We start from the raw sequence: 16236 nt of genomic DNA on the forward strand, positions 1-16236 counted from the left end.
GAGAAATGCCAACTCCTGTGTCCTTTCCCAGCTGATCAGAGGAACAAAAGGATTCTTCTGGTTGGGCACGGTGGCTCATGACTGGCATACAAAAAATACAAAAATTAGCCAGGTGTGGTGGCACCCTCTTGTGGTCCCAGCTACTTGGAGGCTGAGGTGGAAGGATTGCTTGAACCCAGACAATGGAGGCTCCAGTGAGCCATGATCGTGCCACTGCACTCCAGCCTGAGCGATGGAGGGAGATCCTGTCCTAAAAAACAATAAACAAACAAAAGGATTCTCTCTTTCTCTCGCTCTGCCAGGGCCCTTGGGAATTCAGGTGTGGTCACAGCATGGGGGAGGGGAGGCCTGGAAGAAAGAGCCATGGACTTTGGTCCCTTCCTGTAACAACCCCAGAGGCAGGGCTTCCTTATCCTTATTTTATAGAAGGGTAAACTGAGGCCACAGGTGGGTTTGCTTTTGGGGTGGGAGCTTTACCATGAGTGTCATCCCCGGGCCTTTGTGTCCTTTTGGGTCTGTGGGGATAGATAGCAATGACTGAGGCCACAAGAGGGGGCTCACACCTGTAATCCCAGCACTTTGGGAGGCTGAGGTGGGTGGATCACTTGAGGTCAGGAGTTTGAGGTCAGTCTGGCCAACATGTTGAAACCCTGTCACTACCAAAAATGCAAAAAAATGAGCTGGGCATGGTGGTGCACGCCTGTAATCCCAGCTACTCGGGAGGCTGAAGCACGAGAATTGCTTGAACTCAGGAGGCGGGGGTTGCAGTGAGCTGAGATCACGCCACTGCACTCCAGCCTGGGTGACACTCTAGACTGGGTCTAGAGTGAGACCCTGTCTCAAAACAAAAAACAATGGCTGAGCCCCTCTCCTCACAGAACTGAAGGGCCCTCGCTACCTTTCATCTGGGGGTTCCAGGGTAAGACTGTGGTCCCTCTGGAGGCGGCCATGCTGCAGGCTAAGGAGGGGTGGGGAGGCACAACCCCCTCCCGCTTTCTCCCAAGGCTCTGTCCTTGCCCGGAACGTGTCCACCCGGTCATGCCCTCCGCGCACCAGCCCCGCGGTGGACTTGGAGGAGGAGGAGGAGGAGAGCTCTGTGGATGGCAAAGGGTAGGTGAGGGGTGAGTGGGCAGAGAGATACCTGGGGGGCCCCAAGGCTGGGTCTCAGATCAGACATTCAGGACCAGATGGTTTGGTGCCCTCCCCGAGTAAAGCTGATGGGCAGACCTCTCCCCACCCCTGTGGCTGTCCTGACTACGGGAAGAGGCCACCCAGCCTGGGCCAGCCTCCAGGGCGCTTGGGATCCTGGCCCACACCAGACCAGGTACCTTTCGGTGTGACTCCCATGTTGGCCACCAGAAGGCGCACAGCCCCATTCGGGCCGAGCAGGGTTGAATCCACGCGGGTTACCTGTCACCTAGGGTGAGCGAAGGGCGGGGAAGCCACAGGCCCACTCGCCGCCCACGCTGGTGAGGGCCACCCACACCTCCAGCCTCTGCCCTCCCCGCTTCCCTGCAGGGACTGGAAGAGCACAGGCCTGAAACTCTCCAAGAAGAAAGCAAGGAGGAGACACACGGATGTGAGGAGCATCCCCGGGGCGGCACATGGGGGTTCCCCACAGCCTGCGCCCTTGCCTGAGCCTGGGCCTCCCTCCGGGGCTGGGGTGGGGAGGTCTGCATCCCAGGCTGCAGAGGCCTGGGAGATCGCTGGGGTTCCCATCCCAGACCAGAGGTGGGGAGGGTGGGGAGGGTGGGGAGGAGGGTGGTGAGGAGAAGCTCACAGCTCCTCCCCGCCCCATTCCCTCAGGACCCGAGCAAGGAGTGCTTCACCCTGAAATTTGACCTGAATGTGGACATCGAGACGGAGATCGTCCCAGCCATGAAGAAGAAGTCGCTGGGGTAGGGCTTGGTGGGGCTCAGGATGGAAGCGGGACTGGGAGCAGGGGTGGCCCCATGTCGCAGGTTCCGGGTCTCTCCAGGTATGACCTGTGTGTCTGTGGTGGCCCGTAAGTGAGCACATCCCTGCGTGGGCAGACCCATGTGGGTGTGCACGCCACTGTGAGGGAGTGTGGTGGGGTCCGTGTACTTGTGCGTTTTAATCATGTATGCAGGAGTCAGGCCTGCGAGTGGGCAGGCGTGTGACAGGTCTGCCGTGGTGTGCAGATGCGCCTGTGTGAGGACGTCTGCGGGCAGGTGTCTGTGGACCTGCGTGTGATCCCACGCGGGCTTCCCTTTTCCGTTGGGAAGGTGGGGGAAGGTGGGGGCAGCTGGGGCTGTGGGTGGGGCAGGGGCTCGTGGGGGCAGGGCCCAAGCTGAAGCCACTGGCCGCCTTGTTCTAATGCACACGCCTCCTGTCCTGGGGGCAGGGAGGTGCTGCTGCCTGTATTTGAAAGGAAGGGCATCGCGCTGGGCAAAGTGGACATCTACCTGGACCAGTCCAACACACCCCTGTCCCTCTCCTTCGAGGCCTACAGGTTCGGGGGACACTATCTTCGTGTCAAAGGTGAGCAGCAGCTTGGGCCAAATGGGGCCTCTGGGCCAGGCGGAGCCTCCTGGATATGGGCACCTTCCCAGGCTCAAGTTCCCATTGGCTGTGGGCCTGAGCAGCCTCATTACCATACAGGTGTCTCTGCTGGGTGCTGCTTGCTGGGAGGAGAGGTGGGGGGGGGGGGGGGGGGGACGGGGGGAGGGCTGGCAGGGCAGGGCTGTAGGGGGAGGGCAGGCAGGCCTTGGTGTGGATCCTCCGGGGAGAGAGGACTGGGGCCCCCTCCTCCACCAGACCTGGGTACTGAGGATCTCTCGTGGCCCCCACATGCGGCCCCAGCCAAGCCTGGAGATGAGGGCAAGGTGGAGCAGGGCGTGAAGGACTCCAAGTCCCTGAGTCTGCCGATCCTGCGGCCAGCTGGGACTGGGCCCCCCGCCCTGGAGCGCGTGGACCCCCAGAGCCGCCGGGAGAGCCTGGACATCTTGGTGAGGAGGAGGGGGTGTGTCAGGGGAGGGGGTGGGAGGGGCCCCAGGCTGGACCCACGGCCCCTCCTCAGAGGCAGTCACCCTGGGTCTCTCACTGCCCCCTCTTGAGGATTTCATTGCCCCTTCTGGAAAATGGGGCTGGCTGTGAGAATAAGGGACCCTCTCTCTCTGGGTCTAGCGCAAGGTGAGGGCTTGTATCTGAGACTCTTCTAGTGCCAGCGGGTCAGGGAACCTGTGTGTGCATGTGTGCGTGAGAGAAGTGCCCGGGGCTACAGACCGCCCAGAGCTGTGTTCAGAGTGCATCTGAGTGTGTGTAACTCTGTGCTTCATGCTGGAAGCTGAGGGACTTGGGGCTGATAGTCTGGGCGTATCTGTGTCTGGACCTTCCAGTCTCCAGACGTGTCTGGGTCCCAGGAGAGGGGACACCCCAGGGTAGAGATGCAGAGACCCTCCTCCATCCCAGGCTGGCCTGAGGCCCTGGAAACCCGCCTTGGGGTGGGGCCATGGGGGCTGGCAGGGGGTCCCGGCCCTGACCACCCCTCCCTGGTCAGGCCCCTGGCCGCCGCCGGAAGAACATGTCAGAGTTCCTGGGGGAGGCGAGCATCCCTGGGCAGGAGCCCCCCGCGCCCTCCAGCTGCTCTTTGCCCAGTGGCAGCAGTGGCAGCACCAGCAGCGGCGACAGCTGGAAGAACCGGGCGGCCAGTCGCTTCAGTGGCTTTTTCAGCTCGGGCCCCAGCAGCAGCGCCTTTGCCCGGGTATGTGGCCCCATCTGCCCAAGGTCAGGCAGCTGGCTGGCCGTGACCACTGACGCCGACCAGGGTATCCTTCCAGGAGGTAGACAAGATGGAGCAGCTGGAGGGCAAGCTGCACACCTACAGCCTCTTCGGGCTGCCTAGGCTGCCCCGGAGGCTGCGCTTCGACCATGACTCCTGGGAGGAGGAGGATGATGAGGACGAGGATGAGGACAATGCCTGCCTGAGGCTGGAGGACAGCTGGCGGGAGCTCATTGATGGGCATGAGGTGAGTGCAGGCCACAGTGCTGCTCCCTCCTTGTCCCGAAAGGAGGACAGCCTTTGGGAGGAGGATCCAGTGATGAGATGTTCCATGGGATGCCCCAAAGAGGCCACTGTTATTATTGGCCCACTTTGGAGACAGAGGCTGGATGAAAATAGTGTGCTGCTTGGCTGCTTTAATGGCAGAGGAGGGCCCAGATCTTGGCTGTCTTGACTGTGATTATTCATGTGGTATCAAGGGTGACCCTGCTCCTCTTGGGACCTCCGTGTCCCCGTTGGGAAAATCAGAAAGCTGCGTGCAGTTTGCTTATCCTCCCTGGCCACCCTAAGGTGCTCCAGGCCTCCTTGTTGACCTGTCCTGCCCTCCCTGTAGAAGCTGACCCGGCGGCAGTGCCACCAGCAAGAGGCAGTGTGGGAGCTGCTGCACACGGAGGCCTCCTACATCAGGAAACTGCGGGTCATCACCAATGTGAGTAGGAGCTGTGCTGGTCCCCGTGTTCACCCTGCCCCCCTCTTTCTGGTCTCTTTCTGGTAGCCCTCAGCTGAGTCTGAGCCTTTGCAGAAGGAGCAGGTAGGTGCCTGGCAATGAGGTGGGGGCAGGAAAGTCAGACAAGGGCTGTGCCCAGGGAGGAGGTGGCTCCTAGAGGAACCTGGGAGGGGGCTTCAGGCAGGTTTGCCAGGTTCAACTGAATTAGCACAGGTGGGGCTTCATTCTTTCACTTTTGTTCAGTGGCTGTTTCCCAACACTTGCTGTGTGCTGGGTGCCTAGCAGCCCACACCCTGGACAGGCCAGAGTGAGACGGCACTGTAGGGATTTCGGCTCAGGAAGGGGAGCACCTGCCCTGGGCTTGGAGCTTCCTGGAGGGAGGAAGCACCCTCAGAGGTGACATATGGAGGTTGAGCCAGGGTGGAAGTGGAGAAGGGAATTCCAGGCGTGGCTGCAAGGCCAGTCTCCCTGGAGCTTCCCTCCAGGAGGGACCAGGGCAGCGTGACCCCGGGAGGGCTGTTGAAGGCTGGGTCTTTCCTCAGGGTCTGGACTTCCCAGGTGCGAAGGCCAAAGGGTACAGCCTCCGTATCCCTGGCTGCTGTGGGGCCTCCTGGAAAGGGGAAGGGGAAGGAGTGGCTGGGGAGCCTGAGGCCGGGTGGGGTCTTAGGGCTGAGACAACCTCCCGACCCCAGCCACACCATCCCCTGATCCCACAGCTGTTCCTGTGCTGCCTCCTGAACCTGCAAGAATCAGGGCTGCTGTGTGAGGTGCGCTGGGGTCCGGGGACGGCGGCGGGTGAGGTACCGGGAAGGAGGGCGGGACCTGGACGTGGGGCGAGGCTAACCTGGCGGAGGGGCGTGGCCAACCGCACCTCCCGCGGCGCCCAGGTGGAGGCGGAGCGTCTGTTCAGCAACATCCCGGAGATCGCGCAGCTGCACCGCAGGCTGTGGGCCGGCGTGATGGCGCCGGTGCTGGAGAAGGCGCGGCGCACCCGGGCGCTGCTGCAGCCCGGGGACTTCCTCAAAGGCTTCAAGATGGTACGGACGGGGCCCGGCGCAGGCGGGGGCACTGAGGTAGGGCTGGGGCGCCGAAAAAGCTCCACGGCCCGATCCGGTCTGTCCAGCATCCCCGACCTCCCCCGGGCCCGTGACCGCACTTGACCTCCTGTGGCCAAGGGTGAGGAATTACGAGGCGGTCGCCCGGGTTTGAGCCCTCACCTGGCCATCTACCCCTGCTCCCTGGCCGCGAGTGATCTCTTTGGCTGAGGCTCAGTTTCCTCATCTGGAAACAGGGATCATAAGCTTGCCCCCCCCTTGGGGTGGTCGCCCAAGTGCAGTAAGGAAGCGCTTGCGCAGCGCCTGGCGCGGGCCGGCCCACAGGGAGCGCGCAGTAACCGGCGCCGTGGTTGTTCTGCCCCGGGCCAGTTCGGCTCGCTCTTCAAGCCCTACATCCGCTACTGCATGGAGGAGGAGGGCTGCATGGAGTACATGCGCGGTCTGCTGCGCGACAACGACCTCTTCCGGGCCTACATCACGGTGAGAGCGTGCGCGCCGTGGGCCGGGGCACAGGAGGACCGGACCCTGGGCGGGGCCGGGTGGGGCGGGGCCTACCCTGAGCCCCGTCCCCACTCCCCTACCACAGTGGGCCGAGAAGCACCCACAGTGCCAGCGGCTGAAGTTGAGCGACATGCTGGCCAAACCCCACCAGCGGCTCACCAAGTACCCGCTGCTGCTCAAGTCGGTGCTGAGGAAGACCGAGGAGCCGCGCGCCAAGGAGGCCGTCGTCACCATGGTAACCCTGATGGCTGGCAGGGATGGTCTCCCCTGCACGGCTGTCTGCCCCGTCATGACCCTGGGCCTGAAGCCCCCTCGCCTGCCCCTAGATCGATTCCGTGGAGCGCTTCATCCACCACGTGAATGCGTGCATGCGGCAGCGCCAGGAGCGGCAGCGGCTGGCGGCTGTGGTGAGCCGCATCGACGCCTACGAGGTGGTGGAAAGCAGCAGCGACGAAGTGGACAAGGTGGGCGTGTGTCTGCGGGGGTTGCCGGCTGGGAGAGAGGAAGGCCAAGCTGGCAGGCAGGGTCTGTGCTAGGCATCTCACTGAGGATGCCTAGCTGAGATGGGAGTCAGGCTCTGGCCTCCCCTACACTCATGCCCTCTGTCCCCAGCTCCTGAAGGAATTTCTGCACCTGGACTTGACGTCGCCCATCCCCGGCGCCTCCCCGGAGGAGACGCGGCAGCTGCTGCTGGAGGGGAGCCTGAAGATGAAGGAGGGGAAGGACAGCAAGGTGATTCCAGGGCCATCCTATCCCCATGCCCTGTCCTTCCTGGGGACCTTCTGGGCCCCAGTCACTGGTTCTCAGCTCCCCAGTCACTTGGGTGGTGACTCAAGAACCGGTCACTTTGTCATAGTGAATGACAGTTCTCTGTCTGCCATTCACAAATCCAGCAGCAGCGTCCTAGCCCTTGAAGGCACCAGTGGTACCCATTTGTCGGTGTCGGTGTCACGTGGGGTCCTGGTGGGAGGGCAGCCACATTCCACAAGTGGGCCAGGAACCCCAGAGCCTTGCTACTGTGCCGTGGCCCTTTCAGGCATGGGGCAGGCTGAGAGATTGCACATGGTGACTTCAAAGTCACCACTCTTCTTTTTAATGTAAACTTGTATTAAGTCATCAACATACATCTCAGTGAAAGAGAATCATCTTCCTCTTCATTTTTTTTTTTTTTTTTTTTTTTTTTTGAGACGGAGTCTCACTCTGTGGCCCGGGCTGGAGTGCAGTGGCCGGATCTCAGCTCACTGCAAGCTCCGCCTCCCGGGTTCACGCCATTCTCCTGCCTCAGCCTCCTGAGTAGCTGGGACTACAGGCGCCCGCCACCTTGCCCGGCTAGCTTTTTGTATTTTTTAGTAGAGACGGGGTTTCACGGTGTTAGCCAGGATGGTCTCGATCTCCTGACCTCGTGATCCGCCCGCCTCGGCCTCCCAAAGTGCTGGGATTACAGGCTTGAGCCACCGCGCCCGGCCCTTCCTCTTCATTTTAATTTTACTTGAAGGTTCATGCTGGGAGGAGTGTTTGACAAAAACCGAATGCTCCCAGGGGAGGCTGGGGCCACCGTCCCCGGCCCTGACCCTGCTGGCCTTTCTGCACTGCCCCCACCCCACACTGCAGATGGATGTGTACTGCTTCCTCTTCACGGATCTGCTGTTGGTGACCAAGGCCGTGAAGAAGGCAGAGAGGACCAGGGTCATCAGGCCACCCCTGCTAGTGGACAAGATTGTGTGCCGGGAGCTACGGGACCCTGGTAAGGGGCCCTGGTCCCCTGTTCCTGGTCAGGGACTGTGATAGGCGAGGGCCATCGTCTCTGCTGACACTGACTTGGGCTTTCCCTAACCAGGGTCCTTCCTCCTTATCTACCTGAATGAGTTTCACAGTGCTGTAGGGGCCTACACATTCCAGGCCAGCGGCCAGGCCTTGTGCCGTGGCTGGGTGGACACCATTTACAACGCCCAGGTGAGCGCAGAGTAGTGAGTGGGTGGGCAGGGCAGATTAGGGAGCTGCTGGTCACAACCCATTCTGCCCCATGTACCCCAACACTGCCTGCAGAACCAGCTGCAACAGCTGCGCACACAGGAGCCACCAGGCAGCCAGCAGCCCCTGCAGAGCCTGGAAGAGGAGGAGGATGAGCAGGAGGAGGAAGAGGAGGAGGAGGAGGAGGAGGAGGAAGGCGAGGAGAGTGGCAATTCAGCTGCCAGCTCCCCCACCATCATGCGGAAAAGCAGCGGCAGCCCCGACTCTCAGCACTGGTATGTCTGCTCATGACCACCCAGCAAGTCAAACCAGGACAAGTACTCCAGCCCAGGACTCCTGAAGGCCCAGCCACGCTCCCTTCCTCCCAATGGCTTCTTGTCATGAACACTGTGGGAGCAGGGCTCTATCTCCCCCAGAGTCCAGGTGGGGTGGGCAGACACCTTTCCACGTGCTGCCAGCTCTGATCCATTCGTGGTAGCTGCCTGGGGTGCTGTGCTGAGGATCCTTAGGGCAGATCCAGCCTTGGCAGGGAAGAGTACTGGGCTCGCTACTGAGGTCTGTTGTGGGCACTGGAGCTGGAAGATCTGCCACATGCTGCCATCTCTGAGCCTCTAGGCCCAGGAGAGCAGAGGGTATAAACCACTGTGCACTGCCCAGCCTGGGGCTGCCTCAGGTCATCTAGGTTTCATGGCCTGGGCTGACTCTGCTCCTGGCCCCACAGTGCCTCAGATGGCTCCACGGAGACCCTGGCCATGGTTGTGGTGGAGCCTGGGGAGACGCTGTCCTCCCCCGAGTTCGACGGCGGTCCTTTCAGCTCCCAGTCCGATGAGACCTCTCTCAGCACCATTGCCTCATCTGCCACGCCCACCAGTGAGCTGTTGCCCCTGGGTCCAGTGGACGGCCGCTCCTGCTCCATAGACTCTGCCTACGGCACCCTCTCCCCAACCTCCTTACGAGACTTTGTGGCCCCAGGCCCTGTGGCAGAACTAGTGCCTCGGCCCCCAGATTCCCCACGAGCTCCTTCCCCTCCACCCTCGCCCCGTCTCCGCCGCCGCACCCCTGTCCAGCTGTTAACCTGCCCGCCCCAACTGCTCAAGTCTAAGTCCGAGGCCAGCCTCCTCCAGCTGCTGGCAGGGGCTGGCACCCATGGAACATCCTCTGCCCCTAGCCGCAGCCTGTCAGAGCTCTGCCTGGCTGTCCCAGCCCCAGGTATTAGGACTCAGGGCTCCCCTCAGGAAGCTGGGCCCAGCTGGAATTGCCGGGGGGCCCCTAGCCCTGGCAGTGGTCCTAGGCTAGCTAGCTGCCTGGCCGGGGAACCTGCAGGCTCCCACAGGAAGAGGTGTGGAGACCTGCCCTCGGGGGCCTCTCCCAGGGTCCAGCCTGAGCCCCCACCAGGAGTCTCCACCCAGCACAGGAAGCTGACCCTGGCCCAGCTCTACCGAATCAGGACCACCCTGCTGCTTAACTCCACGCTCACTGCCTCGTGAGTGGCCTGGCCTGGGGTAGGGCAAGTGGCTCAGGGCACTGGCATGGGGCTCCAGTCATGCCTGGGAGCATCGCATTTGGGGAGGGTGATGGTGGAGGGAGCCTGAACCCTGCCCAGTGTCTGGGGGCAGGGAGCTGTGGTGGGCAGTAGTGAAGGGGCCTGAGGAGTGCCGTGGGGAAGAGAGGGTGACCAGAGCCACTCTGAATGGTGTCAGCCAAAGAAAGACTCCCTTCCCCACCCTGTAGGGAGGTCTGAGCAGAGGGAGGCCCCCAAGAGTGCCATTGACCAAGAGACAGTAAACAGCCTGCCTCATGGGGCGTGCCGGCACCTGCTTCAGTTGCTGCCTCCTGTGTGCGTGAGCCGGATGCTGGGAAGGATCCCTGCCTACACCCGGGCCTGATTTGTGCTTTGCCAGACTGGATGGAGTGGAGGCGGCCCAGGCCACAGTACCACCTGACCTGCCCAGGCAGCCCCTCGTCACCTACTCCCCGAAGTTAACCGCTCAACTCGAATCCAGGGCTGGGCTCCCAGGCTGCCCATCCCACTTCTACTCTCACTGGCCTCCAGTGGGACTCGCTCCTGCCTCGCCCCTACCTTCCCAGTCCCACAGGCCACCCCTGGCTTGGGCTAGGTTCTGTAAAGTTACGTATTTATTGAGCTTTTGGTTCTTTTATAAAGACTTGTCTAGACTCCACTGGGAAGAGTCCTTTGCTTTGGGGTCCAGTGACTCGGGGCACTTGAATTCAGGGTGGCCTCTTTGCGTTCCTGGGCCCCTCCACATGCCACGGATGGCCCATGGATAGAGCTTCCCGTGGGAAGTAACGGGGGGTGGGGTGCCACCAGACCAACATCCCCAGACTTCCCCACCTTCAGCCACCATCAGAACCTCTCCCCAGGGGCCCTCCTGGGATTCAGGGCTGAATCTGCCCAGTTCCCACACTCTCGGGAAGGTGGGTCCCCCACGGGGGTCCCTTCAGGTACTTTTTTTTTTTTTTTTTTTAAGACAAAGTCTCACTCTGTTGCCCAGGTTGGAGTGCAGTGGTGTGATCTCGGCTCACTGCAACCTCTGCCTCCTGGGTTCACACGATTCTCCTGCCCCAGCCACTTTAGTAGCTGGAACTGCAGGTATGCACCACCATGCTGGGCTAATTTTTGTATTTTAAGTAGAGATGGGGTTTCACCATATTGGTCAGGCTGGTCTGGAACTCCTGACCTCAAGTGATCCTCCCGCCTCAGCCTCCCAAAGTGCTAGAACTACAGGCCTGAGCTACTGTGCTTGGCCCCTTCCGGTACTTTTGGCCCAACCCCCTCCATGGCTGGGGGCGCGGAGGCGGAGAAAGAAGTCACTTGCCCTGGTTCTACCTTGAAGTGGTTCTCAGGGTTGGGGCGAGAGTCGGCGTGGGGACCGGGATGCAGCTCCATCCTGTGTCCCTGGTCGCAGCAGGCAGCCCAGCGCTTCTCGTGTTCTCCTTGGCCTTTCCGCTGCTGCCAAATGAGTTCAGGTCTAGGCCGAGCCGAGGGGGCACCCGGTCGGACTCGGTTGGCCTCGGGCGGCCCCGCCTTTCCCCACCCGCCAGGCGGGCCCTTCTCGACGGCGCGGGGCGGGCCCTGCGGGCGCGGGAGTGAAGGCGGAACCACGACGGGCGGAGCGCACGGAGCCGGGAAGCCCCTGGGCGCCCGTCGGAGGGCCGAGCGCGGCGCCGAGGGCCATGGAGCAGCGGCCGCGGGGCTCCGCAGCGGTGGCAGCGGTGTCTACGGTGAGTTGAGACGCAGGAGGCGAGGGGCAGCTTTGAGCCTTGTCCCAAGAGCCTCCGTGAAGGAAGGGGCCCCGGGCGCGTCTCCACTCCAAGCCTCCCTGGGGCTGGGCTTGCTGCCCCTTCCGACCTCGTTAGAGGCTCCACCAGGGCGTAGCCCTTCCACTGAGAGGAAACCCCTCCCAGGAGGGTCTGGGGGCCCCAGGTAGAGAATGATCAGTGTCCCTCCCCCAACAGAAAGCATGGGTGGGGGTGTGGGTGCTGCCGTGTCCCTGCTCTGGTGGACGGGAAGCTTGTCAGGCTGGCAAGAGCCCCTTCCTCTGGCCCTCCGAAGCTTGGTGTGTGCACAGGGGGAAGGAAGTTAGTCTCCTCTCCACCCGTGGGCACCCCTTCTGCGGGGGGCCTGGGAAGTGGGCTGTTCTGTGGGCAAATGCTGGGGCCTCTGAAATGGCGGAGACCGGGCAGGGAGAGGCCCCACGTGGGCAGCTGCACTGAGAGTCAGCAGCACCTGTCCCCCAGGCGCTCCTCCTGGTGCTGCTGGGGGCCCGGGCCCAGGGCGGCACACGTAGCCCCAGGTGTGACTGTGCCGGTGACTTCCACAAGAAGATTGGTCTGTTTTGTTGCAGGGGCTGCCCAGCGGGTAAGTGGCCACAGGGGTGGGAGAGGCATGGGACAGGCAGGGCTGGAGAGGTGGCGGGCAGGCCAGGGAGGTAAGAGGAGGCTGGCAGGGGAGGTGGGGGTAGGCTGACAGAGAAGTGGGGAGCTGGTGAGAAAGAGGGAGGGAGGGCAGTGTGGGAAGCAGGTCCAGGGTTGCTGGGCAGCCCCTCTGCCTGCCTGACCCTGCCTGGTTCCACAGGGCACTACCTGAAGGCCCCTTGCACGGAGCCCTGTGGCAACTCCACCTGCCTTCTGTGTCCCCAAGACACCTTCTTGGCCTGGGAGAACCACCATAATTCTGAATGTGCCCGCTGCCAAGCCTGTGATGAGCAGGGTGAGGGGCTTCTCAGTGCTTGGCAGGGGGTTCCTAAGGACAGGCCTTTCTGAGGGAAGTGGCTGGCTTGGGCCCAACCTTGGGGTGTGAGGGTCCTGCACCCACCCTTGCCAGAACCCTCCACCCTGATCCTCCTTCAGGGTGCCCTTGCCCATTCTGTCTTCCTGGTGACCTTTCCATCTCTCCATGTGCCTTGGCCTCTGGTCGGTCTCGATCTCTGAGCTTCTCTCTTTTTTAGGGTAGCCCTGCACCTGTCTCTCTTCCACCTATTCCTGTCTCCATTATCTTGGGGGCGGGGGTCTGCCTCTGCCTCTCTATGGGAGCTTTTGGCCCTAACTCTCCACTCTCCATCTCCCTGCACCCCCACCAGCCTCCCAGGTGGCGCTGGAGAACTGTTCAGCTGTGGCCGACACCCGCTGTGGCTGTAAGCCAGGCTGGTTTGTGGAGTGCCAGGTCAGCCAATGTGTCAGCAGTTCCCCCTTCTACTGCCAACCATGCCTAGACTGCAGGGCCCTGCACCGCCACACACGGCTACTCTGTGAGTGCCCCCACCCAGGGCTATCTACTCCCAGACCCACTTCTCCCTGCCTGCCCTACTCCTGTTCCATGCTGACGCATGCCTCTCCTGGACTGCAGGTTCTCGCAGAGATACTGACTGTGGGACCTGCCTGCCTGGCTTCTATGAACACGGTGATGGCTGCGTGTCCTGCCCCACGTAATACCTAGCTGTCTCGGGATGGAAGGAAGGGCAGCTGGGAGCAGGGCAAGGGTCTGGGGTGCGGCAGGTGCTGCTGGTTCAGGAATAGGAAGAGGGGACAGGGAGGAGGGAACTTGGCCCTGTGTTGGATGGGCCCCACTTCAGGTAAACTTAGATGGTAAAAGAGAAATCTGCATCCTCCTTAGCCAGATAAATAAGGGTATGTGCCTTCACTTTCAGCCAGCATTCCCCCCAGTGATCCTTCTAGCCAGGTATTACAGATGATTTGTCACTTTTTATTTTTTATTTTTTTTTGAGACAGAGTCTACTTTTTTTTTTTTTTTGAGACAGAGTCTCACTCTGCCACCCAGGCTGGAGTGCAGTGGCCGGATCTCAGCTCACTGCAAGCTCCGCCTCCCGGGTTTATGCCATTCTCCTGCCTCAGCCTCCGAGTAGCTGGGACTACAGGCGCCCGCCACCTCGCCCGGCTAGTTTTTTGTATTTTTTAGTAGAGACGGGGTTTCACCATGTTAGCCAGGATGGTCTCGATCTTTTGACCTCGTGATCTGCCCGTCTCGGCCTCCCAAAGTGCTGGGATTATAGGCTTGAGCCACCGCGCCAGGCTTTTTTTTTTTTGAGACACAGTCTCGCTCTGCCACCCAGGCTGGAGTGCAGTGGCCAGATCTCAGCTCACTGCAAGCTCGGCCTCCCGGGTTTACACCATTCTCCTGCCTCAGCCTCCCAAGTAGCTGGGACTACAGGCGCCCGCCACCTCGCCCGGCTAGTTTTTTTGTATTTTTTTAGTAGAGACGGGGTTTCACCGTGTTCGCCAGGATGGTCTCGATCTCCTGACCTCGTGATCCGCCCTCCTCGGCCTCCCAAAGTGCTGGGATTACAGGCTTGAGCCACCGCGCCCGGCCTTTTTTGTGTTTTTTAGTAGAGACGGGGTTTCACCGTGTTCGCCAGGAGGGTCTCGATCTCCTGACCTCGTGATCCACCCGTCTCGGCCTCCCAAAGTGCTGGGATTACAGGCTTGAGCCACCGCGCCCGGCGTGACTCTTCTTATAGTCTAGAAGAAGCTCAATGAATAGTGTCTGTGGTTGTTATCGGGGGCACAATGACAGGAACATTCTTGGGTAGCGTGAGGCTCACAGGAGAGGCCTGGGGAGGGAAGAGTCTCCAGGATGGAGCAGATGCTGGGCAGTCTTGGGGACCCCCTCCTGGCATGCACCCCCTCATCCCTCAGGCCACCCCCATCCCTTTCAGGAGCACCCTGGGGAGCTGTCCAGAGCGCTGTGCCGCTGTCTGTGGCTGGAGGCAGAGTAGGTGGTGTGCTGGGAATGCGAGTGGGATAACTGGGATGGGCCGAGGGGAGGCGGGTGAGGGGGGGCTACCACCCAACACCGACCAGCTGCTTTCAGTGTTCTGGGTCCAGGTGCTCCTGGCTGGCCTTGTGGTTCCCCTCCTGCTTGGGGCCACCCTGACCTACACATACCGCCACTGCTGGCCTCACAAGCCCATGGTTACTGGTAAGTACACAGACCCACACACACACACGCACGCAGAAGCCTGGGGTCAGGATGGGTGGCCCAGAGTCTACTCAACCCTGATACAGAAGGGGAAACTGAGGCAGGGAGTGCGGGGTGCAGAGCAACCCTAGAGGAGCTGTACCAGCACCCAGGTCCAGGAGGCTTGCCTGGTCGCTGACCGCACTCTCTCTGTGTCAGCAGATGAAGCTGGGATGGAGGCTCTGACCCCACCACCGGTAAGAACCTCACTGTGTGATTCTGGGCTGCCTTGTGGAGCTGGAAGATCAAGCCTTACTGTGATCCCCGGAGCTTGGCACGTGGCTAGCACAGGGTGGACCTAGTAGACAGAGGTGTTGCGAGCTGAGTCCTGCCCTCAAGGGGTGTCAGTCAGCTGGGGTTCAGACTTGTACGCAGGAGCTAACAGTTCAATGGAAGGAGAGCCCCATGGTACTGGGGGACAAGAGGAAGGAGGCGGGGGCAGGGGACTCGAGGCAGAAGCAAGAGTTCTGGTGGGCCACAGTGAGAGCAGGGCCAACTGTGGGAGGTATCATTGCGGGAGTGTCTGCTGACTGAACCAGGGACTGTTCCCTCCTGAAGAGGCACTGCAGGTAAGGGGCCTTACTTGACAAGCAGGGCTGACCTGGGGCCCCTCTTGGCTTCCAGGCCACCCATCTGTCACCCTCCGACAATGCCCACACCCTTCTAGTACCTCCTGACAGCAGTGAGAAGATCCGCACCGTCCAGTTGGTGGGCAACAGCTGTACCCCTGGCTACCCCCAGACCCAGGAGGCGCTCTACCCGCAGGTGACATGGTCCTGGGACCAGTTGCCCAACAGAGCTCTTGGTAAGGGACATCAGTGGCCTGAGGCCTTGACCCCATTCTCCTGTCTGCGGTGGGAAGTTGTGGTTTCACAACGTGTTTCCTTTCTGCCCCTACCTGACCGAGTCCACCCCCTGTGCCCTGACCCGCGGGATCCAGCCAGCTTCAGGCCTGGAATACCCGCAGGAACGCCCCTGACTCCACCTCCCGACCGCGGCCCACGTACCCCATTGGCTCTCTCTGGCCCTGCCCCAGGCCCCGCTCGCGCGTCTACACTCTTGCCAGAGTCCCCAGTCGGCTCGCCCGCCATGATGCTGCAGCCGGGCCCGCAGCTCTACGACGTGATGGACGCTGTGCCAGCGCGGCGCTGGAAGGAGTTCGTGCGCACGCTGGGGCTGCGCGAGGCGGAGATCGAGGCCGTGGAGGTGGAGATCGGCCGCTTCCGAGACCAGCAGTACGAGATGCTCAAGCGCTGGCGCCAGCAGCAGCCCGCGGGCCTGGGCGCCGTCTACGCGGCCCTGGAGCGCATGGGGCTGGACGGCTGCGCGGAGGACTTGCGCAGCCGCCTGCAGCGCGGCCCGTGACACGGCGCCCACTCGCCACCTAGGCGCTCTGGTGGCCCTTGCAGAAGCCCTAAGTACAGTTACTTATGCGTGTAGACATTTTATGTCACTTATTAAGCCGCTGGCACGGCCCTGCGTAGCCGCACCAGCCGGCCCCACCCCTGCTTGTCCCTATCGCTCCAGCCAAGGCGAAGAAGCACGAACGAATGTCGGGAGGGGCTCAAGACATTTCTCAGTTTCTCGGCCGGAGTTTGGCTGAGACCGTGGTATTAAATCTGTGAAAGAATAAAAAAACAACCGGCTTCTTGGCGTTTCTGCGGGGCTGGGGTGTTAAGTGGCCTGGACTTTTCTCGAGGGAGTCGAAGGGGACGGGAATCTTGTCACCCCGGGGTCTGGCACC

General features: G+C 61.6%; 2 protein-coding genes across 16 annotated transcripts in view; both read left to right on the top strand.

Moving 5' to 3' along the window:
* Window positions 1-10482, top strand: part of PLEKHG5 (pleckstrin homology and RhoGEF domain containing G5) — a 34009-nt gene extending 23527 nt beyond the window's left edge. For 5 of the 7 annotated variants that reach the window (XM_033228578.1, XM_033228579.1, XM_033228580.1 and 2 more), the window contains 19 exons: window positions 1005-1110; window positions 1519-1579; window positions 1807-1898; window positions 2366-2502; window positions 2824-2969; window positions 3521-3724; window positions 3801-3989; window positions 4356-4451; window positions 5186-5236; window positions 5357-5506; window positions 5894-6004; window positions 6111-6260; window positions 6352-6489; window positions 6638-6757; window positions 7637-7769; window positions 7863-7978; window positions 8072-8271; window positions 8718-9479; window positions 9728-10482. In XM_033228578.1, coding sequence (XP_033084469.1) covers window positions 1005-1110; window positions 1519-1579; window positions 1807-1898; window positions 2366-2502; window positions 2824-2969; window positions 3521-3724; window positions 3801-3989; window positions 4356-4451; window positions 5186-5236; window positions 5357-5506; window positions 5894-6004; window positions 6111-6260; window positions 6352-6489; window positions 6638-6757; window positions 7637-7769; window positions 7863-7978; window positions 8072-8271; window positions 8718-9479; window positions 9728-9737 — 2972 coding nt within the window. In that variant the 3' untranslated portion in view covers window positions 9738-10482. Of the gene's footprint in view, window positions 1-1004; window positions 1111-1518; window positions 1580-1806; window positions 1899-2365; window positions 2503-2823; window positions 2970-3520; window positions 3725-3800; window positions 3990-4355; window positions 4452-5185; window positions 5237-5356; window positions 5507-5893; window positions 6005-6110; window positions 6261-6351; window positions 6490-6637; window positions 6758-7636; window positions 7770-7862; window positions 7979-8071; window positions 8272-8717; window positions 9484-9727 lie in introns of those variants that run through there. The other 2 variants (XM_033228582.1, XM_033228577.1) reach the window with 2 other exon arrangements.
* A 108-nt stretch (window positions 10483-10590) lies between these two features.
* Window positions 10591-16133, top strand: TNFRSF25 (TNF receptor superfamily member 25). Of its 9 annotated transcripts, XM_033228593.1 has the most exons (10): window positions 11049-11239; window positions 11756-11876; window positions 12093-12227; window positions 12598-12765; window positions 12864-12942; window positions 14191-14246; window positions 14346-14453; window positions 14652-14689; window positions 15117-15297; window positions 15529-16133. In XM_033228593.1, the coding sequence occupies exons 1-10, from the start codon at window positions 11192-11194 to the stop codon at window positions 15855-15857; spliced, it is 1263 nt and encodes a 420-aa protein (XP_033084484.1). In that variant the 5' UTR covers window positions 11049-11191; the 3' UTR covers window positions 15858-16133. The 9 variants fall into 9 exon arrangements, with proteins under 9 accessions (XP_033084480.1, XP_033084482.1, XP_033084478.1 ...); XM_033228589.1 differs by lacking the exon at window positions 11756-11876 and having other exon boundaries at window positions 10591-11239; XM_033228591.1 differs by lacking the exon at window positions 11756-11876 and having other exon boundaries at window positions 10591-11239; window positions 14655-14689.
* Window positions 16134-16236: the final 103 nt, after the last annotated feature.

Source organism: Trachypithecus francoisi, unplaced genomic scaffold (genome assembly GCF_009764315.1).
Source record: "Trachypithecus francoisi isolate TF-2019V2 unplaced genomic scaffold, Tfra_2.0 Lachesis_group12, whole genome shotgun sequence".
Classification (NCBI taxonomy): domain Eukaryota; kingdom Metazoa; phylum Chordata; class Mammalia; order Primates; family Cercopithecidae; genus Trachypithecus; species Trachypithecus francoisi.

What these genes read in the sequence shown, in the direction of transcription:
- TNFRSF25 (XM_033228587.1), top strand. Translation starts at nt 10,795, where the DNA reads ATGGCTGGGGGCGCGGAGGCGGAGAAAGAAGTCACTTGCCCTGGTTCT. An exon ending in CGGTGGCAGCGGTGTCTACG is followed by an intron (nt 11,240 to 12,092) that starts GTGAGTTGAGAC and finishes CTGGTTCCACAG; the next exon opens with GGCACTACCTGAAGGCCCCT. An exon ending in GGCTGCGTGTCCTGCCCCAC is followed by an intron (nt 12,943 to 14,190) that starts GTAATACCTAGC and finishes CATCCCTTTCAG; the next exon opens with GAGCACCCTGGGGAGCTGTC.